The 17815-nt window shown below is 41.8% G+C and overlaps 1 protein-coding gene across 1 annotated transcript; it reads right to left on the reverse strand.

Annotated features, from left to right (window-relative positions):
• Positions 1 to 306: 306 nt before the first annotated feature.
• Positions 307 to 2084, reverse strand: LOC149457338 (E3 ubiquitin-protein ligase TRIM39-like). The gene has a single exon (XM_089683865.1). It carries the CDS (start codon positions 1992 to 1994, stop codon positions 417 to 419), a length of 1578 nt encoding a protein of 525 aa, XP_089539991.1. The 5' UTR covers positions 1995 to 2084; the 3' UTR covers positions 307 to 416.
• Positions 2085 to 17815: the final 15731 nt, after the last annotated feature.

Here is a 17815-nt window from a genome sequence, read left to right on the forward strand (position 1 = left end):
GTTATATACGGGGAATAGTCAGTGTACGGATATCAGTGTTATATACGGGGAATAGTCAGTGTACAGATATCAGTGGCAGCATTTCGGGCACATCCAGGGGATGGACAGAACCTCTCATGGGGCCCTCTACTGACCCCGGGACATCGGGCAGTGCCTTAGTCTCCGAATGATCAGTCCACCCCTGATAGATAGATAGATAGATAGATAGATAGATAGATAGATCACATGCTCCTCGCTGACCAATAGAGAAAAGCCTTCACTATAGTTCTTCCAGCCAATCATAGACATCTGTGAGGGAGAAATAGAGACGTCTCACAGTAATATATGGATCATAGAAAACACTGCAGGACTATTGGCTGAATGTTCCACCAATCCCGTCCCCCCTCCCTGTGATGTCACCACTCTGGGCGGAGTTCTCACTTCCCCCGATTCCCCCCACAGATCTTTATACAACCTCTCCTTACACGTAACCCGGCATGGAGGGTCTCAGTGAAGGTGGTGGTGAAGGTGTGGAGGTGTCGGATCGGGTCACACAGATCATAAAAGGAGATCCACCCGGCCTCATAATCCAGATATATCCTGACTCTGGTACTGGGGGGATTGGGGGGTAAGGGGGTATCTTTCCTGTCATGTATCACCCAATACTGATCACCATTCCTGTACAAACCCCAGGACTTGTTATTCCATCCAATCCGTGACTGCCCTCCTCTCCTGTCTATATTGGGGTAACACATCCCGACTATCCATACATCTGACCCCCCGACATCCACTTCCCAGTAATGTCTCCCTGAGGAGAAACTCCGACTGCTCAACACCTGAGAATAATACTGAAATCTCTGTGGTGTTTCTGGACGATTCTGGTTTCTATCTGACCAGGATACAGTTTTCCTGTCATCTGATATATGTAGATTATTATGAGCTGTGTTTCCATCCAGTAATATGTCCTCAGCTCCCTGTATATAGAAGGATACATTTCCCTCTGTTATTATATCAGATAATGTGTGTAATGTGTGTGATATCCCAGCCACATCCACCCCCCCTCCATCATGGAGGAGTTCCTCATGTCTCTCTCTGTCCTCATTATCTCCATCCTCAGTATCACACAAGTCACCTGTGTCTGATTCCTGTAGGACAGTCAGTGGATCCGTCATGTTACACAGCTCCTCAATGTCACGCATCTTCCTGGACAGCTCCTCCTTCTTTATTTCCAGATCCCGGATGAAGATGGAGACCCGCTCTGCCCTCCCGGAGATTTCCCTCAGGACTCTCTTCTCCAGGTCCTCCAGACGTCTCCTGAGATCTCTAAACAGGGCAGTGAATCTCTCGGTGTCACCAGCTGCTTCTTCTTCTACTTTCCTCCTGTGTTCCTGCAGACTCTGGACTCTTTCCTCCATCTCCTCTGTCTTTGTCAGAAGTTTCTGCAGAACGTTCCTCAGTGTCTCCTTCTTCTTCTCAGAAGCCTCATCCAGCATCTCCACCTGGTGTCCTCGATGTTCTCCAGCCAAAGTGCAGGACACACAGATACAGATATTATCTTTAGTGCAGAAATACTTCAAGACTTCCTTATGGACGGAGCATTTCCTGCTCTCCATGGACAAGGTGGGATCACATAAGATGTGTTCTGGGGACTTTTTGTGGACTCTCAGGTGTTTATCACACAGAGAAACCTCACAGTGCAGACAGGATCTAACAGCAGGTACAGGATAGTTCACACAGTAAGTACAGAAGACCCCGGACTCCTCCTGATCAGGTTGAGCAGACAGGAAATTCTCCACTATGTTACGCAGTGTTATGTTCCTGTGCAGTGCAGGACGATCCAGAAACTTCTGTCTGCATTCAGGACAGGAATATCCTCCAGACCCCTCCTGTGTATCCAGAACACGATCAATACAGACCCGGCAGAAGTTGTGACCACATCTCAGCATTACAGGATCTGTATAAATGTTCAGACAGATGGAACATTCCAGCTCGGCTCTCAGATTAGCAGACGCCATCGCTGACAGTAGGAGAAATGAAAGTGAAAGTCTCTGACACCGGGGAAGAATGCAGCTGGGAGGTGTCACTTCCTCCTACACAGGGCAAGGCTGGGCTGTGACTTGTACTTTGTTCATAGGATTCATTATATGGAGGGACACCAATATTGAAAGAATCTCCTGCAGAACAATGTGCCTGTCTCAGGAAAATATCGGACACTTTGGTGAAAATTAGGGCCGGGGTCAACAAACGTTCGTTCAGAACTGATTCTCTTTCCATACAAGTGAACAGGCATGCAAAAACAGATTGAAACTGTCACAGATTAAAGCAATAAAACTTCTACTAAGCTGCCCCTTGTAGTCCTACAGACCAGCAGACAAGCAGATACGTCCTCACTGGTAGTTGTACAACTCTAAGGCTGCATTCACACTGGAGGGTTTTGTAGCTTGAAGATCCAAGATCCAAAAACACTCAAACTTACTAAATCAATTGTTCTCTATGGCGCCTGTTCCAGTGATCAGGTGTGAAGAAGCACCATAGATAACTATTGATTTTTTAGGTTTGAACTTTCTTGGATCTTCGATCTTCAAGCTACAAAACCCTGAAGTGTGAATGCAGCCTAGGGGGGGCCACCTCACCCCTTTACACCCAACACATATTAGTTACACAGGTTCTGGGGCTGATGAAAGTGGGAATTCCACTCACTTGATGCCTTATCTGCATTCAATTAGCCCCAGAACCTGTGTCATTGATATGTGTTCGGGTTTAGAGGGATGAGGTGGCCACCCTAATGCAGCCTAATATGCAAAGCTGTTCTGTATCTTGTAGTCCCACCAGCAGGCGCCCTGTTCTGTCCTTGTTCCTGCACAGGACTATAGAGGACTATAGACGTCGGCCATCCTCACCTGATGAATGATATAATCAGCTGACGGCTAGTCCCTGCTAAGCTTGGCTACCTGTCCTGCCACAGCCAATCAGAATGGCTGCATCCTCTCAGAGAGGCTCAGATCAGCAGATTCCATGGCTGACAGCAAAAAGTAAAGTGACAGTGAAAGTCTCTGACACCGGGGATAGAATGCAGCCAAATGTTTAACCCTTTCACTGCCAGGTCCGTACGCCGGGGGCAGTCAGATGGCTCCTCTGCCGCCAATTGCATCCACAGCTCCCAGTTCAGGTGACCTCCCGTGTGCTCACTCCTGCCAGGTAACTGGGAGAGCCATGGTGGGTGCTAGTGGGTGGAGGGGAGAAAGGAATGTGGATGAACATGCGCTCCACTACCCTTCGTTGTGTGACCTGAAAGGTGACGTCCATGACGTCACTCACGGGTGATGGCTGCCGATTTCCCAGCTAGAATAGTCGGGGAAAGATGTATTGCAATGAGGTTTGCTCTAATGGAGCCCATAGGAGACATTGGGGGTCTTTTAGACCCTGCATGTCTCAATAAAGAGAACCTGTCACCAAAAAATCATCACATAGGGGACTTTGTGTCCTCTAAGTGAAGAAAAAAAAGTTAAGTAAATTTTTTTGGTTGTAAAAAATAGTTACACCCAAGGATATAACATCCCTCCCTGAAAAAAATGTTGAAGCACCCCCACATATACACACGTATGACCGTAAACACACACTTCAGGGTGCCTACATGTGAAAACATCGATTGTGACACACGTTACATATCGCCGCACACGCCGGAGGGAGGGAGATACGTTAGGGAGTAGAAGGAGTTTGTGTAGAGAGCCTGAGAGAAGAGGAGTGAGACTCTGGAGCTGGCCCCCGCATGGGACTTAGTGGGGCCCATTCTACAGAAATGTAGTGTTCCAGTGATTGGTATTTTCCAACTGGTAAAGTTATAGGTAAAGTTGATCCAGGGAATATCCAATTGCCTCTCTGGGGATCAGGAAGGAATTGTTTCCCCTGTAGGAGCAAATTGGATCATGCTTTGCTGGATTTTATGCCTTCCTCTGGATCAACAGTGGGTACAGGATTATAACTTCTTTTTTTTATGGTTGAACTGGATGGACTGGATGTTTTTTTCGGCCAGACTAACTATGTAACTATGTAACTGGGGTATACCCGAAGATGTCCTGGTCCCTGGATAGGAGGGAGATAGGAACAGGACATACTGTAGATTGCTTAGGAATGTACCAATGGAAGTTGAATGCCTTGAAGTTGTAAAAGGAAAGCTTTGAAAAGTTATTGGCCTTGCCTCTTCTTACTACCATTGACCCATCCATTGATCTGGTACCTGGCTCTGCCAGGGTGAAGTGCCGGGCATAGTATTGTACATGTGCTGGTGAATGTATGCCTTGTTTGCTCCCTCTGGGAGTGGGGACTCACATTAATGTGGAATTAGGGGATGAGGCCTGTTAGGGGCACCCGGGAATGATACTTTATGCCCACGTTCTTAATGCCCGGCCTACATACTGTATTCATATGATTAGTTATATGGAGGAACCCAGATCATAAAAAGGAGCTCATACAGAACAATATGTCTGTCTGGGGAAATAAAGGTCATTGTGGGAAAAATATGCCCTGGATATGGAAGTGTGCTTTCTTCCCGTGAAATCCTCAAATATGTCTCACCAAGTGGAGAGACATTGGCTCATCCTGCACGCTATTGCCAGATTGCCCATACTGACCATGAAATTCAGCTGACGTACTGTATGACAATGTTGGGTCTGTATTCATACTCTTCTCTCCCTATCACCGTTACAGAGAGAAGGAACAGCGGCTGCACATCCAACAGTTTCCAACAAGATGGAATATCTCTGTGTGCTGTAAGCCTCTGATGTTATGAGAGGTCCATTACGGTCCTCTAAGGACAATAGTGCCCGTTCATCACAAGTGGTTCTCAAATAAGGATCATCATTTCCAAAAATCAACCCATTAATGGTCACCCTCGGATAAACGCCTTCTTTCCATTCCCAGTCCTTTACCCTCCGAAGGTCATGTGTGGTGCTTTCTGATGTTTATGTTCATTGATCATCTAGGAACTAGGAAATGCTGATTGGCTCAAAAATGCCAGAGACATCAGAAAATCTATTGGTGGAACCTGAGGAAAGATTATAGTCCCATGTAAGGACTAAGTCCTTGAAAACAGAGATCGAAGAAGCCACATTCCCAGGTGGGTTAAATAAAGACGCATTGGCCAAAGAGGTATGCTTAAAATTAGGTCCTCCCTCATTTATACTACCACTAGTCCTGGTAGGGTTAGTGATAAGATCTCTCCTTATATTGATTTGAACTTGTGGACATCCAGAAAAGTCTCACATTTATTTATCTTATGAGGAGGGGCAAAATTTAAGCCATGATTTAACTGAGATTAAAAAGGCCTGTGTCACTTATACCCGCCTTCTTTTTTGAGCAGATCCTCCTCCCCCCTTTGGTGCCTCTTTTTGTTCTATGACCCTTTTTTCATTTAGGTTGGCCTTGGGAAAAATGGGAATTATTACTAGGTCTCCAAGACCCTTCATTATCATTAGCATGATAGTTATCATATGATGCTCCATCTTTCGAATACCCCACATGGTTGTGTTCCCACTGAGGTCTAAATGTTTTTGAAGTAGCTGGAGAGACATTCCCAAGAGCATGATGATTCTTCCTATAGGGATGTTCAGTAATATCCTGTCTGCTCCCCAATTCCCTCCCATATATCCTTCCTGTAATGGTGTAAACTGAGAATAGGTATTAATTCCTTCTCTTCCTTTAAATTCCGAATGGCCCCTAAAGCCACCTCTACCATGGACTCTACCTCTTTTGCCATTTGGGACATGTTTAGGAGAGTCAATATTTTGGGTTCTCTCGTTGGCCATCAATGGGACCTGATTTGTGGGTTGACTCAAACAAGGTCCTTTAAAGGCTATTTTCCTCCATCAATTCGATAAGAATCTTATATATCCTGGACATAACCTGTGTACAGGCTGTGCCGTGACTCAACGTTTTCTTCAAAATGAAGCATTTCCTCCGGTGTCCTCAGTGGCTGGAGGAGTGTTGAGACAAAATGTCCTAATTGATAATATCTATATTCATCTAATGTAAAGAATAAATCTTTCCTGTTCCTTAAATCTTGAAATTTACACAACTTCCCCTTAACTACAATGTCTCTTATTCGTGCATTTCTATTTCTACCTCATTTCCCCGCGATGTTATCATTCCCTGGAGGAAAAAAATCCATATCCACCAGGGAAATCAAAAGTGAATTAAACCGCCAATCCATTGATTTGTGCAACCCATCCCATATTCCCAACACCTCCCGTGTCAGAGCACTACTATTGTCATCTGATACTCGAAACGTATGTGGGATCCAAATAATCTTCTCTAAGTGTACATTACTTAACCACTTCATGTCCGGACACTTCCACCCCCTTCCAGTCCGGACACTTTCACACCCTTCCTGTCCGGACACTTTCCCCCCCTTCCAGTCCGGACACTTTCCCCCCCCCTTCCAGTCCGGACACTTTCCCCCCCTTCCAGTCCGGACACTTTCCCCCCCCCCTTCCAGTCCGGACACTTTCCCCCCCCCCTTCCAGTCCGGACACTTTCACCCCCTTCCTGTCTAGGCCAGTTTTCAGCTTTCAGCTGTGTCACACGTTGAATGACAATTGCGCGGTCATGCAACACTGAACCCATATGAATTTTTTAGCATTTTTTTTGAGACAGATAAAACTTTATTTTGGTGGTATTAATTCACCACTGGGATTTTTATTTTTTTTGCTTTATAAATGAAAAAATCCAAAAATGTTGAAAAAAAGTGCGTTTCTCATAAAATTTTGCAAATAAATATTCTTTCTTCATAAATCTTGGCCAAAATGTATTCAGTTATCTTTTTAGTAAAAACAAATAACCCAAATTAGTTTATAACCAAAATTATACATTTTTTAAAAAAGTTTTACATTTTTATTTTATTTTTTTCTATTATTATTTATGTTTTTTTAATTATTATACTGTCACCCTAGCAGTACAGTGTCACCATAGTGACACTGTACTACTTGTGGGGGGGTGATGAAAACTTTTTCTTTTTTTTTTTACACTGATTGCTTTTATACCCATAAAGGCTGTAAAAGCAATAATTTCTCCTTCACTCTGGTTGCATTCTTGCAGCCATTGAGAAATACTGTGTGAGCTGTGATTGGTCACAGCTTGTCACATGGTACAAGGCTGTTGTGAATAGCCCTGTACCATGTGATCTCTGTGATCATTCGCAGATTTCACACGTTTAAAGCAATAATGTTAGAAGTGACATCTTGCTTACTACTATTGCTTACTACTATCACATGATCGGGACCTCACACAGGTCCCGTACAGGGTGCACAGTCCAGAATTGCGGATGCTGTTTATGAACGGCAACCCACTCCTGCACTGCTCCCTTCCTGCCATTTATATACATGGGTCGGATGGGAAGTGGTTAATATTCCTTCCATTTTAACCCAACTTTTTACCTCTGTACTATATGTCCAGTCCACCACCCTTGACAGTAACACCGACATGTAATACTTCCTCATATCTGGCAGGTTCAGTCCTCCTCTCTCTTTATTTTTACATAGAGTCTCATAACGGATTCTTGCTTTCTTGTTAGTCCATATAAACCTCGATATCATTCTTATTATTATCTGGAAGAAAGGTCCTGGTAAATATATTGGGAGCATCTGAAACTTATACAGGATTTTTGGGATTATCACCATCTTGACCAGATTATTACACCCGATCCACGAGACCCACCCTATTGAAAGTCTTCTCAACTCATCTTTGATTTCATCAATTAATTGGATGTAATTAACTTGATATCGATGTTTTATTGAAGGAGTTAGCTTTATTCCTAAATAGCTTAATTCTCTCTCGGGGTCTGCATCTCCGCCTTTGCAGCATTAATATTTAGGATCTCAGATTTTGATAGATTTATTTTCAAACGTGACAGCACCCCATATCGTTTTAATAATCACATTAAATTAGGCAATGTCAATCTAGGATTAACGATATAAAACAACATTTAATCTGCATATGCTGCCACCTTATGTTCTACTTCTCCTATCCTAATTCCTCTGATATCTATACTCTTTCTCACCATTGCCAGTAATGGTTCCAGGGATATTACAAATAACAAAGGCGATAGGAGACATCCCTGTCTAGTACTGCTATACATTTTAAAGGATCCTGACAGGGACCTATTTACTGTAATTGATGCAGAAGGGCAATTATAAAGCTCTTTTATCCATCTTATCATTTTACTCCTTATTCCCAAAGCTTCAAGTGTATAATTCATGAATCCCCAGTCCACCCGGTCAAAGGCTTTCTCTGCATCTATCAACAGAATAATCGTCGACTGTTTCCCTTTCCTTGCTTTCTGTAGGAGTAACAATGTTCTTAGAACGTTGTCTCTTCCTTCTCTTCCTGGAACAAAATTCACTTGATCTAGATGTATCCACTCTGGCATCAGCTTCTTCATCCTGGTGCCGAGGACTTTCGCAAATTCCTTTGTATCAATATAAAACAACGTAGTGCAGCGCTAAAAAGAATATATCTAATAAATTGCCTTTATGATAAATAGAATAAAGTTCATGGGTATATGGTCATAAAATCTAAAGGTTCCAAAAGTGACAATAGTGCTCTGAAGGTGCCTGCTTCAAAGATATTCCAGTGCTCATGCAGATGGAAATAATAAAATTGCCCACTCACCAGATTCACAATTTTAATGCGCATATATATATATATATATATATATGTCCTCTCAAAGGGATCAAGGTAGCACAGATGAAAGGTGATCCTCCCTCTGAAGGGTAGATGTCACAACGGGTGATTCCAGGGCTTAAAGTTGATCCAAGACAGCCAGAGGTCCTCTACAGGGTATGGTGGATGCAGTATCCTGTCACATATGGAAAAACCCAGTGGCATCACTAGGGTTGGTGTCACCTGGTGTGATATTGACATGAAATTTTCACCATGTCAGTAACAACCCACACAATCCAAACCTGAACAACATGGGAGAAGTCAAAGATCGGCAGGACTCTTCACTCCTGATTTAAACCTCAACTAACCATACTACACAGCAATCGATGATCAATCCCATTTTCCGCCCCCTCCCCAACCCAACTTACCCTTAAAAACTTCCTGGCCTACATATTGCCCTGGAATCTGATGTAGGTTTCTCCCACTGACGATTCCTATTTTAGGGTAAGACTCTAAACATGGAAGCCTAACCTGATCCCCCATTTCCAACATAAGGGATATTAACCATTTGCCGCCCGCCCTATGGCCGAATGGCGGCCGGAAAATGTCATCAGCGTTCCAGGTGGCCGCCATATGGCGTCCTCCCACACATGCGCAGATTGCGCACCTGCAGAGCCGCGCATCAGCGCGATCTGTCACTGGCCGTGTACCTCGGACATGGCAGATGACAGATCTGAGTATTGGCTCCAGTTGCCGGTACCATGTGACCTGCTGTGACCAATTTGTATACAATGGATGGCTTCATTTATGCCATCCATTATATACTAGTGTCTACCTGTGAATGGTCACAGCTAATCACATGCACATGTCATGTGATTAGCTGTGGCCAAATCACAGCTAAGCACCAACAAAAAAAAAAAAACCCTGAATGAATCAATGTCATTCAGGTAAATGCTTGCTTATAGCAAAGTAATTCTTTGCTACTTTGCTATAAGCAAATCGTGTAAAAAAAAATAAAATAAAATAAAAAAAATACTGATCACTTCCCCAAATTAGTACAATGTTACTATGGTAACATTGTACTACTTTGGTCATAGTGAAATATGAAAAAAAAAATCTTAAAAAAAGAAACAAAATGTAATAAAAAATATATATATATATATATATATATTTTTTTTTTTTTCATACTATCACCAGTCAGTGTCCCTGATCACCGCCATGCCAGTTATATGATGACGCTGTACTGCACTGGTGACAGTATGTAAAAAAAAAATAGTGAAATAGTGAAAAAAAATACAACTTCAAAAAACTCGCCATGCCTCTTATGAAGTACATCGGACTGTCTACTTTGCAAAAAGGGGTCATTTGGGGGATATCTGTACTGTTCTGACATTTTGGGGATATCTGTCCTGTCCTGACATTTGGGGGATATCTGTACTGTCCTGACATTTGGGGGATATCTGTACTGTTCTGACATTTGGGGGATATCTGTCCTGTTCTGACATTTGGGGGATATCTGTACTGTCCTGACATTTGGGGGATATCTGTACTGTCCTGACATTTGGGGGATATCTGTACTGTTCTGACATTTGGGGGATATCTGTACTGTTCTGACATTCTTGGACCTCAAGAAATTAGATTGGCTGTCAGTACTTCAGGATTGATCAATATTCAGATCTTTACCATAGTTTGTGAACTCTATAACTTTCCTACAAACTAAAAAATACATCCTAATTTGGGTTATTTTCACCAAAGACATGTAGCAGAATACATCTCGGCCTAAATTATGAAGAACAATTATTTATTTGCAAACTTTTATAACAGAAACAAAGAAAAACGTGTTTTTTTTCAAAATTTTTGGTCTTTTTTTGTTAATTTAGCAACAAATAAAAACCCCAGCAGTGATTAAATACCACCAAAAGAAAGCTCTAGTTGTGTGAAGAAAATGATAAAATTTTAGTTTGTGTACAATGTTGTATGACCGCGCAATTGTCATTCAAAGTGTGAGAGCGCTGAAACCTGAAAACTGGCCTGGGCAGGAAGGTGTAAAATTGCCCGGTATTGAAATGGTTAATAACTTAACCTACTAGGCCTCCAGGCGTCCAGCCTTATTCAAATCTCTCCTGATCCCCTCACAGAAAACCCCATAATGGGACAAGGGAAAGGGCCAGCAACGGGGGGAGAAAGGGGAAGGAGATGAAGAGAGAGAGAGAGAAAGAAAGAGCAAAAACTCACCTCCACCCCCCCTCTGCCCCCCCCCCATCATTTTCTCCTCTTTTTCACTTGCTGCCAAATATCATTTCTCAGTTCCAGTCTCTCATTAGACCTTTCCAACCATCCCACCATTTCCACAACCTGCAGTTCTATATTTTCACAAAAGTCTCTTAGATCTTCCGGGAATCTTAGCCTGGCCGATTTACCACCTTTTCACCCAATCAAAGAAGAAGGGAACCCCCAGTTATATCATAATTGTTTCTCTATAATCTGATCCAATAAAGGTTTCAATGTGCTTCTCCTAGATAAAGTCTCGGGGGCTACATCCCCATACACTTGCAGCTTTGTCCCTCCAAATTTTATTTTGGGTCTCTCTCGCAGTTTTTTCCAGATTCTCTCTCTATACTCAAAATAATGAAAATGTACAATCACGTCTCTCGGGAGTTCAGATGCAATTCCTATTGGGCGCCTAATTCTATGCACTTTTTCTATTTTTAGAGGGTCTGAATCTGGACTTCCAATCAATGGGTTGAACACACTCCATATTTTTTCTCTCAAATCTTCTTCCCTAGAAACTTCTGGTAGGCCCCGTATCCTCAGATTATTTCTTCTGTCTCTATTCTCTTTTTTTTTTTAATTTAAATATTTATTGATTTTTTTAATTAAATACATATTCCATCATTATCACATTAAAAATACAAAAAATCATTCCTTATTTGCACTTTCTAAAACTATTTCCCAATCCCTCCCCCCACCCCCCCATCCCTGTCAACCTTCTCTGCATTCTCTCCAAATCTTCCTACTAAAGCAAGTGGAGTTTATTCTTCATTTCTCCTTATAGTTTCCTATATTTCACATTCAATCCAGCTTTTTCCCATTTTTCCCATTTCATATAGTAAACCTCCATCTTATCTTCCTGCATGTGATAAAGTTTTTCCATCTTTCTAATCTGATTCACTCTATATACCCAATCTTCCTCTCTCGGCACCTCTGCTTTCCGCCAGAACTTGGGTATCAAACCTTTTGCAGCATTAAGATAGTACCATATACCTGATTCCTTATATTTATTCACTGTTAGCTCTGTACTATGCAGGAGACATAATTCTGGGTCCAACCCAACATCGATTTCAGTTATCGTTCCAATTAAATAAATTATTATCTTCCAGAATACTTGGATTTTTGGGCACTCCCACCATATATGGTACACTGCACCTATCTCTCCACAACCCCACCAACACCACGGTGATTTCTCCCCACACATCTTATGTTCAACATTCGGTGTAATGTGCTATCTTATCAAACACTTATAATATTTTCTTCTGTTTTTCCTCATCTATCACAACCTCCATATCTCTTTCCCATTTTACTATATATATTGGCTTTGTGTTTGTGTCCAATTCAGTAAGCATTTTATAAACTTTAGCAATACCGTGTTTCCCATCACCTTGTGACCCCAAAAACATTTCAAACAAATTCCAGTCCCCTCTAGTTCTCAAGGGTTTTGAAAGATTCCCAACAAAACATTTCAATTGAAAGTAACGCCACTCATCTATTTTAGCGAATATCTCTCCCTTTTTCTTTTCCAAATCCTTAAATGATCCCAATCCACCCTCCTCCATAACATCCCTCAATTGAACATCCTCCTTTTTAAACCAATTACCTGCTATCTCTTCTCTACCTGGGGGAAAAAACTCTATGTTTCTTAGTGGCATCAATATAGAATTGAAATCCCACTTCATATTTTTGTGCAAATTATCCCAAACCCTTAAAACATTTAAAGTGTATATACTTACATTAGCTTTTAATCCTCTATATTGTGGTGGTACCCATATAACTTTACTTAGACTGGTTCCACTGAGTTTATTTTCAATTTTAACCCAACTTTTCTCATAATTATACGTCCAATCTAAAATTCTTGCCAATATTACTGCTTTATAGTATCTTCTAAAATCTGGTACCCCCAATCCACCCTTCTCTTTGTTCCTACTTAGCAATTCATGGGATATTCTTGTTTTTTTGTTCCTCCATATATATCTTGTTATCATTTTTTGAATTGCTTTAAAGAAGGCTTCTGGGAGTTTAATTGGAATCATTTGGAATCTATATAGGATTTTGGGTACAATTACCATTTTTACCAAATTTATACGTCCTCTCCATGTCGGATTTCCTCCTTCTAATGTTTTTAATTCCTCCCTAATCTCGTTTAACAGTGAAATATAATTTAATTTATACAGATATTAATATGAAGCAGTAATTTTTACACCCAAGTATTTTATATCTCTTTCTTTCCATATAAAAGGGAATTCCTTTTGTATCTTTTCTTTTTCACTTTTGCTCTATATCTTCTATCTGAATTCCCTTTACATCTCTATTATTCCTTATTGTTGACAACAAGGGTTCCAGTGACAGAACATATAACAGTGGGGACAATGGGCAGCCCTGTCTTGTTCCATTTGACATCCTAATGGGTTCCGACCTCTCCCCATTTACCACAATAATTGTGGAGGGTTCCCTATACAATTTTCCTATCCACGCTCTCATTCTGTCTCCGATCCCTAGGGCTTCCAGGGTGTCCATCATAAAGCCCCAATCCACTCTATCAAATGCCTTTTCGGCATCAATTGAGAGCACCACCTCTGGATTTTTTCCTTTTCTACTTTTCTGAATGAGTATCAGAGATCTCAACCCATTGTCTTCTCTCCCTGGAACAAAGCCAACCTAATCCCCATGTATCCATTCTGGCATAAATTCCTTCAGTTTATTTGCTAAGACCTTTGCATATAACTTAGTGTCCGTATTCAGTAATGAAATAGGTCTATAACTCGAACATTGAGAAGCATCTTTTCCTTCCTTGTGGATAAGCACACCATGGGCCTGTAGAGATTCTCCTCTTCCATCCCTCCTCCCAAGGCATTCATATATCTTCTGAGCTTAGGTATTAATAGTTCACTGTATTTTTTATAGTACCTCACAGTGTAACCATCTGGTCCTGGACTTTTCCCCGACACTGTACTTTTTAATGCTGCTTTTATTTCTTCCTGAGTGATTTCTGCATCTAGGGAATTCAGTTGTATTTTGCTTAATTTTGATAGGCCCGCATTCTCCAGATATATCTTTCTTTTTTGGATCCTCTCAATTTCAGTTTCAGTATTTTTTAAAGAGTCATGGGGACAGATATTATACAGCTTTCTATAATATTTCATAAATACTTTAGCAATTTCTTTAGTTGAATAGACCAGTTCACCCTTGGAGCTTTTTATTTTTTCTATATAGTTCCTATTTTTCTTTTTCCTCAAGGCTCTCATTAAATATTTTCCTGGTCTATCTCCCCATCTATACCTCTGACTTAGTACTTTATTATAGACTCTTCTCCTCTCCTCTCCTCTTCCATCAAAGTCTCTAGTTATTCTTTCTTTTTTATTACCTTCTGCCTTATTTCTTTTGTTATTCTAGTTTTGTGTATCGGTTCCAGGTCACATATTTCCTTTAAGAGCCACCTAACTTTCTCTCTTCTTTCTTTTTTCTTTTTTGCCCCAATCGCAATCAACATTCCCCTTATATATACCTTATGAGACTCCCACTTTGTGGCTATCGACACATCTCCTGTCTCATTCTCCTTAAAAAATCGCCTAATCTCTTCCCCAATCTTCTGAGCAATATCTTTATCTAGGAGAAGTGGCTCATTCAGCTTCCATCCCATACCTCCTGCCACCCTCCTTCCCCACTCCATTTTCATTGTGACAGGGGCATGATCTAAAAAAGACATTGCTTCTATTTCTACCTTAACCACAGACTCAATGAGTTGATGCTCTATCAATATATAGTCTAGTCTCGAATACATCTCATGAACATTTGAGAAGAAAGTATAGTCTCTATCATGCATATGTGTAATTCTCCAGATATCCGCCAGTTGACACTCATGTATTTCTTTCTTCAATATTCTCAAAGTCCCACCCCCCTCTCTCTGCACCGAAGAGGTTTCATCTTTTTGTGGATCCATACAAAAATTAAAGTCTCCAGCCAGAATCAAGCGACCTTTTTTAAAGTCCATCAGCTTCCTCAGCACACTTTTCAAAAATAACTCCGGCCTTTTGTTTGGACAGTAAATATTAGCCATTGTACACTCCATTTCTTGTAGTTTACCTCTTAAAAACAAAAATCTCCCTTCCGGATCCATCTTCCTATCCTCCAGCTCAAACCTAATATTCTTTGCAAACCCTATTGCTACTCCCTTTGCTCTCTTAATTGGGGAATCTGCATAGTACCATGCTGGGTAATACCTAGATTTTAACTTAACATTTGACTCTATCTCAAAATGTGTCTCCTGCAAGAAAACCACTGAAGATGCTCTATGTTGTAGCTCTTTAAATAGCCTAAATCTTTTCCCAGGACAATTCAACCCATTTACATTATAAGTTTTTAACTGTATTTCTTCCATCCTTCTTAAATCTCCCCTCTTCTCCTCCATCCATGCTCTTCCTTATTCCTTGCTTTTATATCTCCTTCTATCATGCAGGGAGTTGACCCCAATACCCCTTTCCCACCCCCCCATCCTCCCATCCCCCTCTCTTTTTAGGCTTCTAGTATGCCTACCAATCATTTGTGGGCTTAGTCCCACCTTTGATTTAATCCTTGGGGCTAAACTCTGCCCATGAACGGCTCTCCCTCTTTCCAACCTCCCCAATTACCCCCGAGCTATCTACATGACTCAATAAGTTTCCACAGACCTCTAAGACTGGGAATCTAGCAGGGATATCTCAAGGGAGAGAAGGGGACCGGAAGGGAAAGCAAAAAAAAAAAAAATTTTTTCTTCACTCTTCCCCCCTTCCTCCCCTCTCACCCCCTGCCTTCCCCCCCTAACAAGCTGCCAATCCTCTTTTCTTATAATTCCAATTTCTTCTAATTTGATCACTTCTATATCAGGTCTATCCGTTATGGAGTTTAAGATTTTACATAGTACTTCTTGCAATACTTCTCCTTTTGAAATCTCTGGGACCCCTCGTATCCTAAGATTGCTCCTCCTGACCCTGTTTTCTTGTACCTCTACCTTATAAAGCAATTTTTCCTGAACTTTCCCCATGTTGATTATCTTCTTTTCTAATTCGGTAATGTTTTGTGCCTGATTTTTAACTTTCTCCTCCGTTTCTTCAACTCTCATTAACAGCTGCCCCAAATCATTCCGAATAGTTGCCATTTCTTGCTTTATTGTTTTCTCTAATTCTTTGAACATTTCTGCCATCTCTTTTTTATTCGGTACTTGTAGATCTCTTTCAAGCTCTTTCATCTCCATATTTCCTGATATTTGTTGACTGCAAACATTCAAGCCCAACGATAGTCTAGGACTATTTTCTAGACTGAGATCCACTTCTCCTTTTTCATTTATGCTTTGGGGCCTTTCTGGGGTCACATTTCCCTGGGACGTATATTTTTTAATAGTGCCAGTTTCGGATCCTTTGAGCCCACTTCCTTTAGCACTTTTGTTCTTCATATCTTCTGTGGGTCTTATTCTCCTTTATAAACTCGGGGTAAGTAAAAGTTAGATATAATACTCGGGTCTCAGCCTTGCCTGGTTATTTATCCATTAACTTTCCTTTCTATGTCACTTAGTTCTCTTCTCCTTTCTAACTCCTTTGTATTCCCTGGGAATCCCCCTTTCTCCCCTTCACTCTCTGCTTTTCTAAACAGTACAGTGTAACATTTGACATATATCAAGCCTAAGCCAGTCTCAGTCACCCTCCTCTCTCTTCTCTTCTTGCGAGACGGCTCCAGGCTTCAAATGTCAGTCCTTTCAGCAGATCCTCAGGGGATTCCTCATTGTTATTTCTGGTTGTTGACACAAGACTGGGGCATTAGACTTTTCTTCAGCCCTGGCAGCAAGCCAGAGAATGAACTGAGGAGCGGACAGGCGCCTCCTTCTCTCCACAGGACGCCGGCCGGCTTCCTCACCTCCCAGTACGCCTCAGCAGCTGACCACGTGGTCACGCCGTGCCTCCCTGTCTCCCGGCAACCCGACACAGCGTCTCCACCAGGCCCCGGACAGACCGAACTCCATCTCTCACTCCCGGTCCACCGCACCAGAAGACAGGCACAGAACTGCCGAGACCCCTCAAACAGAGGTAGGTCTCACCCCGCCAATCTCCTTCATCACGAGGGCTCCTGGGGAGGTCAGAAAGCGGAGCTTGTCAGGGAGCTCCTACATCGAGCCCTCCTCAGCCGCCATGGTCAGGCTCCACCCCCCGGAATGTGGCCCCCCTGTCTCTTTTATCTTGATCTTCTAATTTGTATGCTAGTTCCCACTGTTCCCTTTGCATCTCTTCTACTTGTGGTTTCAATTTGACGATCTGCTGGGCCTGGGTTTCCATTTTCCCTTCTATTTCTTCCACTCTTGTTAGTATTCCCCCAGGTCAGTATGTATCCCAGCCATTTAATTTTTCATAAAGAGTTTCAGTTTTGCGGACATTTCCACCATCATTGTGGGGATTTGTGATATAGCGCCCTGTTGATCCATCATAATTTTCTCTATTATGTTGTCAGTATTTATGGATTTGTTAATCGAATTTCCACCCCGCATTCCATATGACAATCTAATTTGCCCCTCATCATACTTTCTGCTGCCATCCTGGTGTTTCTCTGGGCTTTTTTCCCATGTGGGCATATATTTCTTGATAGTACTCCTATCTGCATTTGACTGAGATTTCCCCCCCCATCTTTTGAAGATCTACTCTTCATTTTAATTGGGCGTGTCTGTTAACCTCCCATATACTACTCACAATCAATATTGTCAGTCCCATGAAAAGTCCACAAACAGTCCCGATTACCTATAGGAGGATATGTAATGTCTGTAACTCTCCTTACCCTCTGAGAACACCCTGCACCTCAATCTTCTGTTTGCCCGGCCCCACTTCATGTATGTATACTTTTCATATAACAGGCACAGAACAATATTAAAGTTTAAACATCTCGCCGT

This window comes from Staurois parvus, unplaced genomic scaffold (assembly GCF_062004578.1).
Source record: "Staurois parvus isolate SC_StPar_1 unplaced genomic scaffold, SC_StPar_1.0 ptg000325l, whole genome shotgun sequence".
NCBI lineage: Eukaryota > Metazoa > Chordata > Amphibia > Anura > Ranidae > Staurois > Staurois parvus.